Source organism: Hyperoodon ampullatus (assembly GCF_949752795.1).
Source record: "Hyperoodon ampullatus genome assembly, chromosome: 4".
Taxonomy (NCBI): Eukaryota; Metazoa; Chordata; class Mammalia; order Artiodactyla; family Ziphiidae; genus Hyperoodon; species Hyperoodon ampullatus.
Window position 1 is genome coordinate 49,266,448 of NC_136917.1, and position 21,346 is coordinate 49,287,793.

At 52.3% G+C, this 21,346-nt stretch overlaps 2 protein-coding genes across 5 annotated transcripts; one reads left to right on the forward strand and one right to left on the reverse strand.

The window, feature by feature from the left end:
* The first annotated feature begins 1,507 nt into the window (after positions 1-1,507).
* Positions 1,508-3,571, forward strand: IL17B (interleukin 17B). Its single transcript, XM_079703160.1, has 2 exons — positions 1,508-2,046; positions 3,297-3,571. The coding sequence occupies exons 1-2, from the start codon at positions 1,589-1,591 to the stop codon at positions 3,526-3,528; spliced, it is 690 nt and encodes a 229-aa protein (XP_079559286.1). The 5' UTR covers positions 1,508-1,588; the 3' UTR covers positions 3,529-3,571.
* Positions 3,572-8,036: 4,465 nt separating this feature from the next.
* On the reverse strand, positions 8,037-20,118 carry PCYOX1L (prenylcysteine oxidase 1 like; the record flags this gene model as incomplete). Of its 4 annotated transcripts, none has more annotated exons than XM_079701918.1 (6): positions 8,037-8,857; positions 9,328-9,468; positions 11,670-11,881; positions 13,607-13,781; positions 15,619-15,825; positions 20,019-20,118. In XM_079701918.1, the coding sequence occupies 6 exons, from the start codon at positions 20,101-20,103 to the stop codon at positions 8,199-8,201; spliced, it is 1,479 nt and encodes a 492-aa protein (XP_079558044.1). In that variant the 3' UTR covers positions 8,037-8,198. The 4 variants fall into 4 exon arrangements, with proteins under 4 accessions (XP_079558044.1, XP_079558045.1, XP_079558047.1 ...); XM_079701919.1 differs by having other exon boundaries at positions 13,640-13,781; positions 20,019-20,103; XM_079701921.1 differs by having other exon boundaries at positions 11,670-11,704; positions 20,003-20,039.
* Positions 20,119-21,346: the final 1,228 nt, after the last annotated feature.

Below are 21,346 nucleotides of genomic sequence, written 5' to 3' on the forward strand. Positions count from 1 at the left end.
CTTGTTTCTAAGGGTCAAGACTGGCTGGGTAGATTGGCACGGGCCGTGTGGGTGGTAGGGTGAGGGATACAGGGCAGGTGGGAGCCTGGCTAGATTCAACGAGGAGATGAAATTCCCCCTAGAGGGTCCTCCCTTCTGACCAGCCCTGGCCCCCACCCAAGTCCTGGCCTTTCTCTCCCGGCTTCCTGAGGAGTCTGTGTTCTGCTGGGCTCCCAGGTCCTCTCCCGTGTGAGTGAGAGGCTTTCCTGATGCTCCCAGATGTGGGTGGCGTTGGGTGAGGGTGGACAAGGGATCAGGCGGGTAGAGGGTCCGGGTGTGGACGAGGGGAGCAAAGCTGTCATGGAGGCCAACAGGGATCCTTGGCCATGACCTGCCCACCTCCCCAGCTGCATCTCCCAGCTGCTGCTTTCAGCCTCCTTTCAGCAAAGCTCTTAACCAACTGAAACTTCATTTCACACTTTCCTTCCCCCACCCCGTACAATTTTTAGGCTCCCTCTGCCCATATCTGCCTCTGTCTTATCCTTCAAACCTCACCAGACACTCCCTCTCCCCAGAAAGTCTTTGCAAGACCACCCCACTGCCACAAGGCTAAGCGGGTGGCCCTGCTCTTCTCTAACCACATGCTGTGTGGTCCCATCCACACACTGCTGCTAGCGAGGCTTAGGTGCACGTTTTCTTGTTCGCCGTCTGTTTTCCTTGCCAGACTGTAAGCGACAGATGGGCAGGGATGGTGACAGGCATTCATTCACTCAGCAAATGTTTACTGAATACCTAAGTGCCCAGTACCGTGCAGACACAGGGGACAAGGCAGTGTGTGGGAACGGATACGATGCTGGCCCTCATGGAGCCTGTGCTAGGTGTGGGCCCAACGTATGAAAGAATCACATGTTTGCACCATAAGACTGCAGTCACGCAAGAGGCATCAGGTGTTGAGAGCCCAAGAAGGTCCACAGAGGCCTCCCTAAGGAAGCGGCACTGGAGCCAAGACCTGAAGGGTGAGAGGCAGGACTCTGCAGGGAACAGCCTGTGCAAGGTCCTTGTGCAGAAAGGAGCATGGGGAGAGGAAGGTTTGCGAGAAGGCCCGAGGCTGAAGCACGGGTGTGAGGGGCAGCCAGGAGTGATTTGAGGGAGGAGAACTCAGCAGAGGTCTGGCCTGGGCAGGTGATGTTAATAGGTTTGCATTTCAAACACCCATCCTTGGCCAGGGTGTGGAGAATTGATTGGAAGGAGACAGGGGAGGATGTGGGGTACCAGATAGGAGGCTGGTTGAGCTGTCCAAGAAGGGGAGGCTGGTGGTACAGATAGTGAAGTGGATGGCTGGGGAGATTTTTTTTTTTTTTTTTGCGGTACGCGGGCCTCTCACTGTTGTGGCCTCTCCCCTTGCGGAGCACAGGCTCCGGACGCACAGGCTCAGCGGCCATGGCTCATGGGCCCAGCCGCTCCGCGGCATGTGGGATCTTCCCAGACCGGGGCACGAACCCGCGTCCCCTGCATCAGCAGGCGGACTCTCATCCACTGCGCCACCAGGGAAGCCCTGGGGAGATTCTTAAGAGGTGCATCAGGACTTAGCGATGACCGTGGTGCATACATGCATCTGTACACATGTGGTGGGCTGGTGGGACCAGGCCAGGGCATGACAGGTGAGGGTGGCCCCGCTAGAGGCCTTGCTTCTTCCTTCCCCCTTACTTGGGCCCCAAATCTTAGCCCAGAGGGAGACCTGGCTCTCCCACCTTTGACCTGTGGCCTTCCTCCCCAGCTATTCCTTCTCACCATCTCCATCTTCCTGGGGCTGGGCCAGCCCAGGAACCCCAAAGGCAAGAGGAAGGGGCAAGGGCGGCCTGGGACCCTGGCCCCTGGGCCTCACCAGGTGCCGCTGGACCTCGTGTCCCAGGCAAAGCCATATGCCCGCATGGAGGAATATGAGAGGAACCTGGGGGAGATGGTGGCCCAGCTGAGGAACAGCTCCGAGCCGGCCAGGAGGAAGTGTGAGGTCAACCTGCAGCTGTGGCTGTCCAACAAGAGGAGCCTGTCACCCTGGGGCTACAGGTAGGCCAGGCTGGGCAACAGTGGGTAAGCTGTGTGTTGGGGGCTGGAGGGGATGCCTTGCCCACTCTCCCTGTCATTGTAAGAGCTAAGACCTTGGATTTGGAGGCCTGGGTTTGCATCTTGGCTCTGCCTTTTACTGGCTGTGTGGCTTTGGGCAAGTGGCTTAGCCTCTCTGAGCCTCAGATTCCTCAACTATAAGTGGAGGTGATAATAATATCTACTTCATAGGCTTGTTATTAAATGAGATATCCATGCAGGGCACTGCCGTTGTGTTCTCCAAGTCTCCAGTGAAGGGCCTGCAAGGCATTCCCCAAATGTCACGTCCTCCAGCTCCGAGTGCCTTGTACACACCTCTAGTTACAGCACTTCCAGGCAGTACTGAGTTGGCTGTGTGCACATCTGTCTCTCATGCTAGACTGGGACCATCCCAGTGCCTGCATCAGAATCATCTAAGGATTCTCATGCCCCATTCAATCAAAACCTCCAGGGATGAGGCTCAGCAAGTGGCATTATCTACATTTCCACATGGTTAGGATACACAGCTGGGCTTGGGAATCAAGACCTGCTGCCCCTAGGGGACAGGAGTGGTGTCTTAACTTGGTTGTAGCTCCACTTCCCAGCACACCACCTGGGCACACAGAAGGGGCCATGTGTATATGTGGAGAATAAATAATGAAGAAAAGGACTGACCCTGAAGGGTCCTCACTCATGAACCCAGGCCAGAGATTTTTAGCCACACACCTTATGTCCTGAGACTCTAGAAGAGTATGTTCAGTAGTTTTCTGTGACAGTGTAAAGACCAATATGGTAGCCACTAGCCTCATGTGACTACTGAGCACTTGGAATGTGGCTAGTGTGACTGGGGAGCTAATTTTGATTATTTTAAGCTCAAACAGCCACATGTTGCTAGTGGCTCCCATACATGGAAGGTGGCAACTGGAGGGGTCCATAAAGATCCTCCGAAGCTGGCCTTCTACTTTACTGTGCCCATGACTTTCTTGGGGATCTTAAGAGGATGCAGGTTCTGATTCAGGAGGTCTGGGGTAGGGAGAGATTCTGCATTTCTAACAAGCTCCCAGGTGATGCTGATGCTGCAGGTCCACAAGCCCACTGCCTTTCCTCCAGCACGGCATGGTCTTGCTGTACAATCAAAACCTGGGTTAGGAAAGGCAGGGGCATCGGGGATGGGCACCAGTTTGTCTTTCCCACAACCTTCCTTCTGCCCTGTGCTCTCTCCTGCCTTCCCGCAGCATCAACCATGACCCTAGCCGCATTCCTGCAGACCTGCCGGAGGCGCGGTGCCTATGTCTGGGCTGCGTGAACCCCTTCACCATGCAGGAGGACCGCAGCATGGTGAGCGTGCCCGTGTTCAGCCAGGTGCCTGTGCGTCGTCGCCTCTGCCCGCTGCCGCCACGCACCGGGCCCTGCCGCCAGCGCGCAGTCATGGAGACCATCGCCGTGGGCTGCACCTGCATCTTCTGAGACAGCCCTCCCTGCACCCCCATGCCGAGCAAGGCAATGAAAAGTAAAGGATGTCTTTCGGAAAGCAAGACTTTGGGTTTGCTCCTTGTGGCTCTGAAGCCAAAACCGGGTGGGAGATAGATTTCGATCAATGTGAAGGAGGATTTTTCCATCACCCCGTGTTCTCCAGCGCTGAGATGGGTTATTACAGAAATACTGCATTCATGTCTACCATGTAGGACAGTTACTTTCTTTAATTTGGGTTTATAGGCCTATATTTCAGCCACGTTATTGGAGCTTGGTTGGTATAAACCTATCTAGCAATGAACAAGAGTTGATTCTCCCCAGTTAAGTCAAGGGCCATTACAAAGAGGCCCTTTAGAAGCAGTGAGCTCCCTGTCTCTGGAAGGGTCCAGCTAAGGCTGAGCCTCTAAAGAGTATTGTGGAGCAGATTCCTCCTTTGGATAGAGTCGATGATGTACATAGTCTCTTTCAACCCAGATTCTCTGCATGTCAGACTTAGATCCAGAGAAGAGCCTCCAGGTTGCCAAAGAGCAGGGGGTTTTAACCTGGGCCAGTTAGCACCTAAATTTTCATGTGGCCATGTCTTTCTGGGCTGGAGACTCCTGGCTTTGAACAAACACTCAAGAGTTGAGAACATTAATGAAGATCATTCTTTCATCCAGCCTTATCCACAGCGGGATCTGGTTAGATGGTTTGCTGTATCAGTGGTTCTCAAACTACAGCTAGCACTGGAATCCCCCGAAGGGCTTGTTTGAATACAGATTGCTGGGCCCCATGCACAGCGGTTCTGAGTCAGTAGGTTTGAGGGGGGCGCTGAGACTTTGTCTTTCTAACCCAGTGGTTCCCAGGTGATGCTGACGCTGCTGGTATGGGGACCACACTTTGAGAACTACTGGCTTATAGCAAGACCCTTTGCTGATCAAAAAGGCAGTGTGGACTGACTTGCCCTAAAGCCCCTGCTGGCTCCTGACCCCTGGATGCTAATTCCAACCCCATCTCCCATTAGCCCCTTGCAATTCAGTCCTCCCCTGCCCTCCTAGCTCCTGCAGAAGATCCCAAGTCAGCTGTTCTAGGGGCTAAAAATACCTTCCCTCTCCGAAGACAGCTGAGGGGCTCAGGCTATTTTCTGAGGGTAAGAATAGCTGGCACTTCACAGTTAATTTCAATAAGAGGGCCAATAGCCAGCACAGGAATACTTTGCTTGGCTGCTCTAACTTCAGTGCCTGAAGCGGCTTTAGTTCTGAATGTTTTCAGGGTCTAATTCATGAAAGGGCAGTGGTTAGGTATGTGCCTGTCTGGGCTGGCAAGTAACTTACCTTTTTTGGTATTGTTCTAGAGTGGATACTGGTTAAAATTACTCCAGGAAGCTTCGGCCTGGTTCCAGACACATGGAAACTAGACTTCATGTGCCAGCGCGTGCGGATGCCTTCAGCAGCCGCTTCTCCTCCCTGGGGGGTTGCTCTTCTCTGAAGCCCCTGCAGCCTGCTCTCCAGGCCTTAAGACTTCAGCTGAACACAAGGGACCCATGGCCTCCAAGGCCTTTTTGTGGGGTAAGGGCCTGGGAGCCCCCTGGGTGCCCAGGGCATAGGGATCGGGTGCAGAAGCTCCTCATCTGGGTGGTTCTGGCTGTCCTCCTCCTACCAGCGCATCAGACACACAGAGATGCTCAACAAATGCCAGTTAGTTTTATGCGGATCTTGCCTTTTCCTCTTTCTGGGCTTCGGTTTTCTCATCTGTGAAACGAGCAGGTGGGATTTAGGGATCTCCAGTGTCTTTTCTGGTTTTACTATTCCGTGACTTAGGAGCTTGGCCTGGCAGCTGGCCCTTCCCAGTTCCGTGGTTTAAAGGCAGCAGCAGGGAGTTCAGGACCTTTGGAGAGGCAGGTCTACACTACCCCAGAACCTCATTTGCTCTAAGTGGGTTTCATGTTTTCCACTGTCTGGTGAGAACTTCCCACTCCGTGAGAACAGAGGCCTCATTTAACTCCTTCAGCGTTGCATGGGCAATACCTAGCAAGTGCCCGGTGCAAAATAGGGGTGCAGGGCTTGGTGAACGAATGAATGCATACATGCACAGAAGCCTCTAGAGGGAGCCCAAGCTCTGCCCTTAGCTTCCCCTGTGGCTCCTTCAAAGGTGGGTCAGGATCAAGGCTTTCCTCTCTCCCTCACTATTCCTCACCCACCTCAAACTCTACCCTCTACAGCCCTCCTCCCCACAAAGTGCTGAAACTTTGCTTGGCTCACCTGCTCTAGGGGTGGAGTCTAGGGGTGAAGCGTTAAAAGTCTACTGCGTTGCACCCGGGACTCCTGAGGTGGTGTGGTCTCTTTCCTGTTTTGTTTGGCAGATCATAGGGCTCTCTCTGTCTTTACAAATGCTCTGTCTTCTCCCAGAGAGCTGTGGGCCCTTGGGGGCTTCTTTCCTGGCCTGAGAAGGCTAGGGTGGCTCTGGGGCCAAGGCTTGCTGCTGGTTCCCATGCTCCCTTCTGATGCCTTCAGGAATCTCTGGCCTTTCCTTGTAGGCAGAGAGGCGGTGGGATCCAGCTCTCAGGTTTGGGCTGGCGGAAGCAGGTAGCGTAGGCATTTTGGCCTGCTTTTGGTCTGAGCTGCTCAGGCCTGCCTACCCAGATAAAGGAAGTTTCTGAAGGACCAGCCCGCTCCACTGCAGTCAGGCTGAGGATCAAGTGTATCTGCCCTGGTTTGCCTCTTCTGTGCACACATGCTTAGGGATGCAAGGGATGGGTGGTTATTAGGGACAAGTCTGGTACTGGCCTTGGTCCTCTGGCCCAATACCAGCGATCATTGGTTACACCATGACAGCCCAGAGCATCTTTATTTCAAACACAGGCCATGACATACTGTAAGAGGTCATTACATACTGATTTCATTGGACCTGAGAGGAAGGGGAGGGCACAGCCCCCTCCTGAATCTGGTTGTCAGTGTACCTCTCTCCAACACCCTTTCCACCCCTCTGATCTTAGAGTTTGGAGACCACCTCTGCCCCAGGGGTGGGACTTGACTGTTCTAAGCCAATCAGTTTAATCTTATCACCTGTGTCCCAGGTACTGGTGCGGTAGCTGAATCCTAAGCCAATCAGCATGTGGCATTCACTTGGCCACAGGAATTGGTTTAGTAGGGGCCCAGTTTGGCCCAGAGCCCAGACTTTGCTTCAGGGGCCATGGGAGAAGACCCTCTGATGGCCATCTCTGACTATGAGAGAAGTGAAGGCCACGCTGGCATTCCACAGTGCTCGATGCCTGCCCTGTGCCTGGAGTTTTATGATAACCAATAAGACCCTTTTATCACTTAAGCTAGTTTGCATTTGGTTTTCTACTACTGCAACCAAAAGCATTCTTACTGATGTGTCAGCCTCATATTTCCTCTGACCAATGAGTGCACGCTACTTGCACTTCAAAGGCACCATCTCTTTAACTACCATCACTTCTGCATAGTAAAAACAACTTCAGAGGCAGTTTGGGCCTCTGCCTCCTTGAAGGGTATTTTGCCCCATACTGAATCCAATTAATTTTTAAGGAGACATTCACGATTTAAGTTCTATGAACTCATCCAGAGACTTTGGGCAAATTCTTTCCTCACTTTGGACTTTTTATCTCCATCTCTACCAAAAGAGGGAAGTTAGCTGGATGCCCGCTGGGGCTGTTCCTGCTGGGAATTCACAATGTCAATGTCATTTGGCAGTGTTGTGTCATCCTGGGGATCTGGGCCCTCCCCCGAGCCAGATTTAGCAGGTCTGGATGTGACTTGGGCATCCAACCTCCGAAGAACTCCATCTCAGCACCTTCTTTTCTCCCCTTTCTCTTCTGGGGCGAGTGTTTGGGGGTGAGGCAGGACTGCCCTCCACCAGCTGGGAACTTGTTTTCTTATAAAACAGATCCATGGTATTACTCCTCAACTCTTGCTTAAGGGACAGAATGGTCACTTCTTCCAGGTGCCAAGGAAAAGCTTTCCTCTTCCTTTGGCCTGGTATGTTTCCCTTTTTTCCACTGGTTACCAGGAAGCTCGGAGCTATACTGCCAGCTCTGCTGGGGTAACCGTTTCTTCCTTGTATCTTACCACAGTCATCTCCTCCAATATGCAGTGTTGTCTAGAGGCTTGGATGGTGTCTATTAAGTTCTTAACTGGGTACCTTGCATCTAGCAAGCCTACAGTAAGTAGGAGCTTTAATCCTGTCTCATATTTTCTCATCTTCCCTCTATTTGTAACCATCTGGTTACATATGTTTCATTGTAGGTGTGGCCTCAGGTACATGTTGGGAATAGGCAGGGGAAAATAAGGAAATTGGATTCAGAATTCTCTGCCTTATATTGCCTCCCATAGTTATCACTGTCTCCTAGTTAGAAAACCAAGTCAGAAGCAGCTTCAGGTGGATTTTTATTTCTTAAAAAAAATAAATAAATGAATACATTGGCTTGAATGTCCTTCCCCCTCTCTTACTCTCCCCCTTCAAAAGAAGCAACACTGTGAAAATCCTTAAGATGGAGAGGCAGAGAGTTGGTCACCAGGACCCACACTGGAGAGAAAAGACGCTCCACACACGAGGGGTCAGAGAAGGGCTCTGTGGGTGAGTGTGGCTTGTAAAACCTTGGCCGCTGCGTGGGGGGGGAACCGTGTTGAGCGGGGGCTGGACGTTTCCAGCTCTCCCCAGAGCCCTCACAGTTCAGTCTTTACCTTGTGCATCAAATCCTTCTGGTCAATCTTGTCTAGGTCCTGGTACCAGAGGTTGAAAGCCAGCAGGGCCACATTCTTGGCAGCCACTGCCGTCACCTCCACGGAGCTGGCCGCCCACTCTAGGGCGTTGAGGAGGAAGAGCTGGTCGTGCAGCACGAACCGTGGGAGGGGGCTGCGGGGGCCGTGGACAGGGTGGGCCTGCCACTCGGCTGTCTGCACTGAGTAGTAGGAGCGAAAGAGGGTCTTCAGCTGGGAGCGAAGGAGGGGCTGGGGGGACCGGACTCGCCAGACGGCGGCCTCCTGAGGCTGCTTCCGCCGGAAGCTGGCCGAGACGTTGACGGGACACATGTTGTCCAGGGCGCAGAAGAAGCTGGGGAAGTCTGTGGTGAGGATGCTGGCAAAGGGGAAAAGCTTAGGGTCGGGGAAGCCGAAGTAGGAAGAGTTGAGGTAGCCATGGACCAAGGAGATGACGGTGGGCTGGAAGGAGCCCTGGACGACATCGATGGGCGGGTCGAAGCCTTCAAAGGTGATGGTACTGCTGTTGTCCAGGTGCAGGGGGGTGGCGATGACCACTATGTCGTAGTAGTCAGAGCCTGTGCCCACCTCATTCTCATACTTGACATGGTACAAGGGTTTCCCCTCTAGAAGGAGAGGGAAGAGAGCACAAAAGCCCGCTTCTTTCTCAGCTTCTCCCCACTTACTTGCCATCTGGGGCCCTGCACTGAGGGGACGAGACCCTCAATGGGTGCAGCTGGGCTTTCCAGCTGCTGGGTCCCAGTCTTTCTGTGCTGGTGTGGCTGCAGGGCGAGCCCTGGACTGGAGTCAGGAACCCCGAGCTCTTTCTCTGGCTCTGCCTCTGACTAGCTGGGGGAACGTGGGCAAGGCTGTGGCTCAAAGTCCTCAGTGGTCAAATGAATGGGACTAGATCAATGCACATCTCTGCTTTCTGGCTCTGACCTTTGAATCGGGGCAACAGTGCCCTCTGGTGTCACTCGGCAGTGCTGGGAACCACTCCCCAGCAGGTCATAAACCAGGGATTTAGGGACAGAGGAGGTGGAAGTGTTCACTGTTTAGGAATGGAGTGGACATGGCCCCTGCTCTGTCTACTCACCCGTTTGCTGCAGGGTCACAGTGGTGACCGTGGCGTGGATCACGTTGGCCTTGGTGAGCTTCAGCAGACCGGAACAAACCAGCTTATTGCCTCCCTCCACAGACCACAGGCTGCCTTGGGCCCCGGCTAGTGACATGGCTCCTGGGCAAAGGGGGAGGGAGGGCGGCCAGTGGGCGCTCAGAACCACTGCGCGGTGGGCTGGAGAGTCCAGCACCATCCTACCGGGGCCTCTCTCCCAGGCCAAGACTCCTCCCAACCCTGGGCACCGAGAGACGACACACACAAATAACTGCAACAAAATTCACAATGTTGTGAAGTAAAAACATTAGGCTCAGTGCAAGAGCCACGATAAAAGACCACAGATTGTATGATTCTGCTTACACAGACTGCCCAGATGGGCAAATCCATAGCAGCACAGAGTAGATTCATGGTTGCCTAGGGCTGGAAGGCTGGGGGATGTTGGGGAACTGATGGCTACAAGTATGGGGTTTCTTTTGGGGCAGTGAAAATATTCTAAAATTGATTGTGGTGATGGAGGCACAACTCTGTGAATATACTGAAAGCCACTGAATCCTACACTTTAAATGGGTGAACTGTGTGGTATGTGAATTATATCTTGAAGGATACATATAAGATACCGGCAGAGTGAGCAGGGTAGTCTCGCTGAGGTGAAACTAGGCAGGACCTGAAGGGTGGGAAGGAGCTAGCAGTGCCAAGAGCCAGAGGAACAGTATCCTGGGCATATGGGAGGTGCTTGTTAATTATAAACCTTTTCATTCATTTATTCAGCAAAAATGGGCCGAGTGCCTATGATGGTCGGCACTATTGTAAAGATACATCAGTAAACGAAGGAGACAGAGGTTCCCATTGGAAAGCCTGCCTTCTAGTGGGAGGAGATCAAGTAAGTCGGATCAAGCAGTCTGCTAGAAGATGATACCTGCAGGGCAGGAAGGGTAGGGGCAGCTTCAATGAAAAGGCAACATCTTCACAAAGACATGGGAGAGTGAGAGTTTACCATGATTGTGTCTCAGGGAAGAATGCTCCACGCAGAGGGCTGCCCACACAAAAACCTCAACGTGTGAGTGCGCCTGGGACGTTGGAGACATGGCAGGGAGGCCAGAGTGGCTGGTTTGGGGTGAGGGAGTGGTGAGGTGGTGAGGCCTAGACCATGTAGGGCCCTGCAGGCCACTAGAAGGACTTTGGGTTTTCCCTGAAGGAAAGTAGGAGCCATTACAGTTTTACATGCAGGCTGTCAGGATCTGTCTTTTGTTTTAAAAGGATCATCTGGCTGATGCATTGAGCTTGGGGGGCCAGGGGGTGGGGGACATGGTAGGAGAGTTGCAGTAATCCTGCTGAGGGATGTTGGTGGCTTAGACCAAGGACGAGGTGGTAGTAGGAAGCAGTCAGATTCTGGGTATACGTGGAAGGTAAAGCAGATGGGATTTCCTGACATATGACATAAAGGATATGAGAGAAAGAAATGATTCAAGGTTTTGGCTGGAGCAAGGGAAAGGAGTAATTACCAGCCAAGCTGGGCAGACGCGGGGAGCGGCAGGCTCGAGGGGAAAGATCAGAAGCTCAGGTTTGGATGTGCTGAGTCTGAGACGCCCATTAGCCCTTCCAGTGCAGACACAAGGGTGGCAGCTGACACATAAGCCTGCACTTTTGGAGAGAGGTCTGGGCTGGAGGTCATATTTGGGAGTCAGGTGGGTGGAATTTAAAGCCTTGAAACTGGCTGAGCTCACCAAGGGGGCTAAGTAGTTGAGAGCAGAAGAGGACAAAGGACCGAGCCTGGGCCTTCCATGTTAAGAGGGGGAGAGGAGAAGGACACAGCCAAGCAGGCCAGTGAGTGCCCGTGTAGCTCCTCAGCCTTGAATGCCCCTCTCTGCCCCTCCACCACCCCAGCAAAATCCTACAGCATCTTTCAAGGCCCAGAATGGTCATCATGCCTTGGGGAAGACATGCCCTGATGACTCTTGGGCAGATTTGTGGCCTGTGCTGGAGGATGGTGGGTGGTACATGTGCCCACCTGCCCCAGTAATGAGCTGGGAAGATGCGGTGCTCTAACAGATAAATACCCAGGGGCCCAGAGGCCTCAACGGGACAGCCCCTGAAACCGATCCAAACAGGAGTGGTAGAAATACACAGGACCTGAGAGCTGAGCCTCCCTTTCACCGTCTGTGAAGTGGGATGAATACCATCTCCCGACAGCTTGGAGGATAGATGCCGGAATCAGAGGGGGCAGTGTTGGTTAGGCAACTGTACTGAGCCGGGTAAATGTGAGGTTATTACAGGGAGGGCCAGGGAAGGGCAGGTGGGCAGGCCGAGGGCTGGAGGCTCACCGGCAAAGGCAGGCATCGCTGCTGACTGGCCGTAGCTGGCCCGCAGGACAGCGGAGACGACATCATCGATAAAGCGCTGTGTGACGCCCACCTGGAGCAGGGACTCGGCCACGGAGCGCTGGGTCATGTTGACAAAGGCGGATTCCCCCAGCGAGTAGAGCAGTTCCTCCACACCCGAGAAGGCATAACCGTGAGCCTGGTACTTATAGATCCTGGGAGACAAGTGGAGCCAGAGCCCTTGTGCAGAAAGGCCTTTCAGCTGACCACCTGCTGCTGGGTCACTGCACCTGGGGGGGCCCAGCAGGGACCCGCTCCTCCTCTCCATGCAGTGGGTGGGAGAGGAGGCTGGTTATGGGACCTCTGGCCTATTCGCTGGTTGTGGTCGGCCTGTCTTACTTGGAGGGACAGCCCAGAGGGAAGGGCAAGTACTCTGGAATCCCACCAGACCTGGCTTCACATCGTGGCTCTGCTGAATGACAAACATGTCACCTCTCAAGCCACTCCCTGCCTGAGGTCACAGTCCTCACTCAGCTGGGACTGCCAAGCAGTGGGCTATGCCCGCCCCCACTGACACATCCCCTCTCCAGCAATGTCGGCTCTGCCCGAAGTGGCTTCTAGGACTGCATCGGACCCGATGGCAACTGCCTTATGTCAAAGCTGTCTGGCTCGGTCCAGCAGGCCTCCCACTCACCCCCTCGATAATGGCTTGTTCTCCCACAACTCCCGCAATCTCAGGGGCTGGCATTTGCCTGGAACAATCTGCTGATGGACTTTTGGACGGCTGGCCTTTGAAAAGTTGCCTCTGCTTGGGCTGCTCTGTAAACGTGTTGAGTTTGGTTATGGACATGACACCCAGGTGGGGGTGTCCACAAAGCAGTTAGAAACTGATTAGTTAGTGGGTCTGCAACTTAAGGGGAAACTGGGGGCCGACAGGTAGAGGCTGTCTCCCACAAAAGGGAGAACTTGGCCCTGGGGGTTTAGATGAAATTGACAAGGGAGAAAAATATAAGACAGAGGAAAGAGGAGTGAAGACATGACTTTGGGGACACCCGGAGAATATAAGGAAGAAGTGCCGTGAAAAGCATAGTTACAGGAGTGGGAAGGGCAGAGAAGTGCCAGCAACCAGGAAGGAGGCCTAGAGACGACGACTGAGAGTCAGATGCTACAGCCTCTGCATCTGGGCCAGGAAACAGGGAGAACCTTCAGGAAGGACTGCGGGGAAGAGCTGGGTACCAGCCTGGTGAGTGAGTGGATTACGAGAGGTGGACAGGGTGACAACAGACCACTTGTCCTCGTTATTTGGAGTCCATGGGGAGGGGTCCAGGACCCAAGGAGGAGACAGGTGGTAAAGAAAGCTGTTTGTTCATGGTGGGACTGGGGGACAGAAGAGTTTGTAAATGGTGGCCCACAGGCTGCTTGTGGCTGACAGATGTTTCATTTGCCTTATAAGATGAATTGGTTGTGCACACTGAAAAACTGGGAGATGTCACATGTAACTGGATTTCCAGCTTCTTCTGAAACACTGGAAGATGGCATTCCCCCATGGCCACCAGTGGCTCGAGCAGAGAGCGGCCGCCCCTTCAGAGGGGGGCCTGGCTCTTCAGGGCCCCTGACTCCCTAGCCTTCCCTTCCACCCAACTGCTTCACTTATTCACACCCCAGGTGGGCCCTTGAAGGTGGCTGAGTTTGCAACCCATGCTTTTATTTACCAGTTTAGCTGAGGGAAAGAGGATGCCAGCGTGACAACGTGAGAGACCAACTACCGCTGCACTAAGCAAGCACCTTGCCGACGCCGGGCGTGCTCGGAGCCTGGGCGGAATTCTCACACCCAGCAAGTACCTTTTCCTTTTGGACAGTGTACAGTCACGTTGGTTCCTTCGGCACCTCTATTCCTCTCTCCTCCTAGAATGCCCTCCCCACGCCCCACCCAGCCCTACCTCATGAACTTCTCCATGACCTCCTCCACCCACATCTGCAGTCTCAGGAAGCTGATGCCGTAGTGCCACCAGAGGCGCAACAGGTTCAGCAGGTACCAGTCAGTCTCCTCCAGCACAAAGTCCTCCCCGTTGAAGATGGCACTCCTCCCTCCCACTTCGCGCCGGTGCCGCAGCCCTGAGGAGACAAGGAGGAGGCCCTCAGGTCCCCTTCGGAGGACCCCCCGCCCCGGGGGAACCTAGCAATTCCTGAAGCTTAAATTCAGGGGCCGTCCTGAAGGATGCACGTGGATCGGCTCCATTAAAGGGAATATGAACACTATGGTTTGTGCATCTGTGCTGCTTGTTTAAGAACAGTGTACAATACACTGGGGAGATATCTGGCCTGGCTAGTCAACAAAGAAATGAAAATTAAACTAATGTACCATTTTATATTTTTTTTCCAACAGGGCTCCACTTAGCCACGAGTGAGGGAAATTCAGATATCATCCTGGACCGTCCGGGGCTGACAGCCAACAGGGTCTGCTCTGAGATGGCAGCCCTGGGCACCAAGGCCACATGGAAGGAATCACAGCTCCTGGCAACTGCCTGCACTCTCCAACTTAACAGAGCACTGGGTCTTCGTATCTCACTTCACCTTCTCACAGCCTCGGGAGAGGCAGAACAGGTGTTAGCACCCCCAGGTAAAGATGTGGAAAGTGAGGCTGAGTGATTATAGGACCTGCCCTAAGTTACGGGTTTTTCTTTCTTTCCCTCCTATTCCTGTCCCAAAGCCACGAAGTTGCCCTACCCAGAGGCAACCAGTAAGTATATCCCTTCAGCATCCTTCTGGAGATATTTCGTGCAAACACCCATAAATGTGTACATATCTCTGAGTTATCCCTCCCCTCACCCCCACATGCTATATACACTGGTCTGCACCTTACTGACATATGTATCTTGGAGACTGTTCTATACGTGGGCCTACAGGACTTCCTCACTCTGGCTGCTGAACAGTCGGCTGTGTACTTAAACAATACTTTGTTTAATCTCAGATCCCAGTAGGTGGGCAGGTGGGATATTTTCAACTTTTTGCTATTACAATGCTGTAATGAACAACCTTGTGTGCCTGCCACTCTGAACATCTGCGGGTATACCTACAGGATCACTTCTGAGAAATGGAATTTCTGCACCCAACCGTATATATATATTTTTTTAACTTAATTAATTTATTTTTGGCTGAGTTGGGTCTTTGTTGCTGTGCGTGGGCCTTCTCTAGTTGAGGCGCGTGGGCTTTTCTCTAGTTGCAGCAAGTGGAGGCTACTCTTCGTGGCGGTGCGCAGGCTTCTCATTGCGGTGGCTTCTCTTGTGGCGGAGCACGGGCTCTAGGCACGCAGGCTTCAGTAGTTGTGGCTCGTGGGCTCTAGAGCGCAGGCTCAGTAGTTGTGGCACATGGGCTTAGTTGCTCCACGGCATGTGGGATCTTCCTGGACCAGGGATCGAACCCGTGTCCCCTGCATTGGTAGATTCTTAACCACTGTGCCACCAGGGAAGCCCCATATCTGTGGTTTTGATAGATGCTGCTGGGGTTGAATCTCAGTTCTCTCACTTATTAGCTGCAGGGACTTAGCCGAGGTGTATATGCTTTCTGAGCCTCAGTTTCTTTGGGAGGAGATACACCACCCATCTTGCAGGCTGGTAGGGAGGATTGGAGGTAATGCCTGTGTATCACCTAGAAGGATGCCAGGTACTTGGCAAGCACACACCATGTGGAAGCAATTATGATTATGATTATTGAGAAGCAGCATATTGAAAGGGAAAGAAACTGGCCTGGGGGGGAGGTCAAACCTGAGTTCTAATTCCGGCTTTGCAACTAACTCACTGTGTAACCTCAGGCAAGTTCCTTCCCCTCTCTGGTCTCAGCTGCTCCATCTGTAAAACGAGCAGATTGAGCTATATGACCTTCCGGCCTTGACCATCAGGGTAATCTGGGAAGGGCCCAATGGCTGCCGCCAGCCCCAGGACGGCGCACTCACCCAGCTGCTTGACGAAGCCCTGCATGTGGAGGCTCAGGGAGTGGAAGGAGGCGGCGCCGCTCTCGTAGTGCTGCTTGTTGACTGAGATAGTGGCCAGGCGGCCGCCCACGGTCCCCTTCTCAAACACGTCGATCTGCACCCGGGGGCCGAAGTGCTGTTGGAGGAAATGGGCCACGGCAGAGCCCCCAATTCCGGCTCCAACCACGGCTGTCAGCAGGCCCGGGAGGCAGGCGTGGGGAGAGACAGAGCATGGGCGTGAGACTGCGGGTCACGCCTTCTCAGCCTCCTGGGCCGGTGGTTCCCAGGTATTTGCATCTCATAGGCTTTTAACATCTCAAAAAGGAAATCTGCAGACTCAGTTCTTAGTAAAGCTATTAATAAACAGCAAAGGTCAACCTGAACACTGCCACCTACTATAATTATTTTATAAAGATAAAGACAAGTTAGCAGCAAAGGAACAGGAAAGAATCTCAAAATTCAGGATGCTTATTTTAAAAATGTAAGTTTAGTTTTATACAGACTCTTTACATTGTCCCTAGTTTTATTTCACTGCGAATTGGTGAAAACCTGGTCACCGACAGGCACATTAGCTTAGATTTGTACTTGGAATCCACTCCTTAATCCAGGGGTTGGCAAACTACAGTCCGAAGGCCAAATCTAGGCAGATGCGTGTTTTTGCAAGCTAAAGTTTTATTGGAATGCAGCCTTGCCCTTTCTTTAGCTTATTGGCTATGGCTCTTTCATGCCAGGCAGAGTTGAGTATAGTTGGAACAGACTGTAAGCACAGCCTAAAATATTTACTCTCTGGCCCTTTACTGAAGAAGTCAGCCAACCCTTGGTCTATTGCAACCTCCCAACTGACACCTAAGTCATTCCACATCTGTGTTTGCCGAGCCTGGAATTCACCCTGTGACGGGTCACTCATCACCGTATAGGACATCTATTCTGGTTTGGACTCTTGTTATGAAGTTTCAGCTCACTGATGTCTTTTTGGGTCTTACCCACTGTCTTTACTACGCCTCCTGCCTTCCTGTTAGTTGCAAACTTGGTTCATATACCATCAATAATCTCATCCAAGTCACTGAGAAAAGCGTTTCATTGGACAGGGCTCTGAGGTGCTGCTAGGAACCACTGACCAAACAGACAGTAACCATTACACAGCACTGAGAGGACAGCTACTGAAATCGATGGCCATGCTGCCCACAATTTTTGCCCACCACATATCCAAGACACAGCTTTCCTCTCATCTGACAGTCTTGTAACCTACTCAAAAAGAGAATGAGGTAAAGCTGGTGTGATTTGTGCTTACTAGACCCATGTTGGACCCTAAGACCACAGGCTCCTGTCTAGAAGGCAAAAATACAAGGTTCTTTATGATCTGGGCTCCATTTACTTATTCCATTGCCTGCCTCACCCTTGCAACACTCCACCTTCTTGTCTGTCTTGACTTCTTTTGCTGTGGAGCACGGGACTTTGCTCTCTCATGCCTGTGCCTTTGCCCTCACTGCTTCCTTTGTCAGAAACGCTCTGTCACCCTTTGCCTCACTGACCTCTGTGGCCCTTATATGTACTTTTTAGCTGGCTTGCCTGACCCGCCTAAGACAAGTGTCCCTCCTGCATAGTCCCACAGCACTCTTCTTACCCTGGCCTAGTCCATGGCACACTATACTCAAATGATCTGTTAAGGTCTGAGGGCAGGTCCCTATGTCCCCAGATCCTGGCAGGCAGTAGAGCTCACTATTTGTTGCATCTTGAAAGAACAAACTACTTCCTTCTTCTCAGTGTTTACAAAGCCACTTCCAAGAATGCCCTTAACCTTTTAAACCAATGTGCTCCCTACCACTTCCATTTTCGACCAAGCCCCAAATTACCCTTTTTTTCCCCCCCAGAGAAACTGCTATCACAAGGCCTGGAAGCTGCCCAAGGACTACAGGGAAGCAGAAGACCTCACCTCATTGAGAGTCAGCTTATTCAACACCCACAAACTGACACCCACTCTCTGGTCTATGGTAAGATGTGCTGGACATAGGATGAATCAAACAGGGAGAGCTCCTGTCCCCCTGAGCATAGGCGGGGAGAGGGCGGACAGACTCATGCACTATTAGCAATGACAACCTGTAACCAAGTGCAACAGCAGGATTCCAGAGAATCCTGAGGAAGCAATGAATTCTGCCTGAGGGTGTGGGCCCCAGGCTTCACAGGGAAGCAACGACCCTGGAGGACAATAGGCTTTGCCAGTGAGCAGAAACACATTCTCTGCAGAGACAACAGCATGAGCAGGTCTCATGTGGAACTATGGGGGAGTTTAAAGGGTCCAACGTGGGCTCCCCTGGTGGCGCCGTGGTTAAGAATTCGCCTGCCAATGCAGGGGACACAGGTTCGAGCCCTGGTCCAGGAAGATCCCACATGCCACGGAGCAACTCAGCCTGTGCGCCACAACTACTGAGCCTGTGCTCTAGAGCCCGTGTGTGACAACTACTGAAGCCCACGAGCCACAACTACTGAAGCCCACGCGCCTAGAGCCTGTGCTCCGCAACAAGAGAAGCCACCGCAGTGAGAAGCCTGCGCACCACAACGAAGAGTAGCCCCCGCTTGCCGCAACTAGAGAAAGCCCGCGCACAGCAAGGAAGACCCAACACAGCCAAAAATAAATAAATAAAATAAATAAATTAAAAGAAAAAGGGTCCAGTGCCACACCGAGGTGTTCAGATTTGATCATGCAGCAGCCTGAGGGTTAAGCCATCTTAACAGGAAGCTCATCTTAACAGGAAGCTCCTCGTTCCCATTGTGGGTAGAGTCCAAACCACAAAGGACAGACAGAGGCTCTTGTCAGAGGGCTGAGGAAAATCAGGAAAGCTACAGGGCAGCATGGCACTGCCAGGTATCCTGCCTTGATGATGCCTGGGGTGAGGTGGGTAGGGCTGGCTGGAATGAGGAAGGCAGCAAGTTCTGCGTTGCCAGAAATGGTAGAGCTGTGAGGAGGCCCTGCCCCTTCACTGGTCAGTGGGAAATGCCCTGCTCTGCTGCCCTTTCCCAAGAGATGGGGGAGGCCCTGCATCTCAAGACATTGACTGCCTAATTCTTCCCCATCCTTCAAACCCTGGCTCCAAATCCACCTCCTCCATTAGGCCTTCTCTGGCCACTCCAGCCCTCAGGATCCTCTTTCCTCTGAAAACCCTAAATGTTCAGTCCCAAACTGATTTCTGTCACGCTTCAGCCTGTCTTAACCCTTTATGGCCTGAGCTGTGGTTTGGTAATCCAAACCTTAGCACTGCACTGGCCCTATTAGGTCCGCGGTGCTCCCATGGGGCATCCCTCCCTGCCACCTAGAGTGTGAAGAGGGCAGCCTAGTGGATTAGGGACTCCTTCTCCTTCACACCAGAAGCCCAGCATCTCTGTCTATGGGAATTTTATATACGAGGGACTTGAAAACCTTTGATTCATGTAGAGTTAAAATGACAAATGTTAAGAGGAAAAAAGTGTAAACAAATATGGAATTCTAGTCAATTATATACATGATGAAGTATTTAGCAAAATGTCATGATGTCTGCAATTTATTTTGAAATGCATTAAAATGTAAGATGGATTAATGCACATGTGATAGGTATGTGATAAAGCAAATACAGTAGCAGTTTCTTAACGGCAGAATCTAGGTGCTGGGTATACAGGTGATCACTGTACAATTCTTTCAACTTTGGTCTATGTTTGAAAATTTCAAAAGAAAGCAAATAAGTAAGAAGACTGCTGTTAAAAATTCCCCACTTCGTCATTCAGCAAATCTATCCCCAGAGGACTTACCATGGGTTCTGTCTCCCCTAGAACTGCCTCCTACCCTCCATGAGGTTTTGGCTTAGGTGTTACTTCTAGGAAGCCCTCCCAGAGCCCACAAAGACTGGGGTGAAGTGCCCCTCCTCTGTATTCACAGTGCTTTCTCAGCCCTAGCACTAACTTCCTTGTATTGTGCAGTCTCTTCTCCTCCACACAGGAACTGTGGAGCACTGTGCCCGCTACACAGACGACCCTCAATAAACCTGTGTGAATGACGTCAACCAGAGAAGCCAGAATCTCTGTCCTGGGGGCACCTGGCAAAGAGCCAGATCCACGGCAGATGCTCAGCGCCCCTGGACCTTCCGGTAAGATCGGTGACCAGTCCTGCCCCAAGCCTCTTTTCCGCCCCAGGTAGCCCTGGACACAAACCCACGCCATCAGCACCTTGCCTACTGCGGTCCCCTTCCTTGCCCAGTCGCAGTGCCTCGGCTCTTCTCCACCCAGCTCCTCTCCCGAGGACCCCCTCCCTCGCCCAGCTGCCTTCCCCTTCCCCCATCCAGAGGCTCCCGGCTCACAACCCTTTTCCCTCGCAGCCCTCTCCAGATCAGCACCCCACCCGGTCCTTCCCGCACCGATTTTGCTGGGCCGAGCATCGCCTGTAGCGGCGGCAGCGAGGAGGGCGGCCAGCGCGGCGAAGAGCCGAGCAGCGCGGGCCATGGCGGGCAGCGACTGGAGCAGCACGCCGGGGCTCCGGCAGCCGCGGGTTTGCGCTGGGCTCCCCGCCCCCGGCCCGGCGCCTCACTGGGTGTTCCGCCTTCCAGCCTCGCTGGTCGCAGCCTCTCATTGGACAAGCAGCCTTCCCTCTCCGGTAGGAGGCCCTCATTAGCCGCATCTCTCTGGGGGCAGGCTCTATCATTGGCAGCTTCTCCGTCCCGCCTCCTGGATGCGGTTTCCTCATTGGCTGGCTCGTCTTGCTCCGGCGCAGGTGTTCGCGCTTCGAGTGCTCAGCTTCAGGACCAGGGCCCAGCTCCGGGGCGATTGACGGTAGGGAAAGAATTGAAGCTTTGACGATCTCGGTTCAAATCCAACCTCTGAGTGTTAGTGGCTCTGTAGCGTGCCTTGTCTGTGTCTCGTTCTGTTTCCCTGCTCTGCCCTTCTAGGTGGTTGTGGCAATCACGTGAGATAAGGGATGTGAAATCACTTGGCAGTGTCTACAAGTGCTGGAAATTGCTGACTAGTCATGCAGTCGGGATGGCTAGATGCTACTGGTTTCAGCGTATGCTGAAACAAGGCCAGATGCTTTCAGGACTGCTGTTAGTTACTACGTGTATTTGCAGTTCTGACGTACAGTTTATGTCTCTGCCTTCTCCTTAAAAACAAAAGTTAAGAGTTTCATCCACTCTCTTTTCATAGGGGAGGAAAGGTAGGAAGAAAGGGATAAGCTCCCATTTTCACCCTCTCAGAAAACAAGAGCAGCTCACTGTGGCTAGTTTGCCACACTATGAAGGACAGATTTCCTCTAGCAGAAAATAAAATTGGGGATGAGCTTCAGGATAAAATAAGGAAAATTCATGTTTATTCAGTCAGATTATGGCTAAGAGAAGAAATGGAAGGGACTTGGAGAATAGTAAAAGGGCATAGATCCGAGTTTCCAACCAGCTCTGTGAGTCTTAACAGGGCCAATCTAGATTACTAGTAAAGTAGTAGATGAATAAACATGCATTTCTCATATTAAAAAGAAAAACTTTTTGGCAATATTTGTGTTAGAATGGAAAACCTTTTAAGTTCATTTCCAGACTCAAGATATTCCCTTAAATTATCTTTTAAAACAAGCATTCACCATCACTTTGTGCCATGTTCTCTTATGTGCTAACAATATAATTCTTGCAGTATTTTAATAGGGTAAAGTCATATTAACTTTAAAACTCGACTCTACTTTGCTTTTAATTTTAGGGTCCTC

What these genes read in the sequence shown, in the direction of transcription:
- IL17B (XM_079703160.1), top strand. Translation starts at nt 1,589, where the DNA reads ATGCATCTGTACACATGTGGTGGGCTGGTGGGACCAGGCCAGGGCATG. An exon ending in CTGTCACCCTGGGGCTACAG is followed by an intron (nt 2,047 to 3,296) that starts GTAGGCCAGGCT and finishes GCCTTCCCGCAG; the next exon opens with CATCAACCATGACCCTAGCC.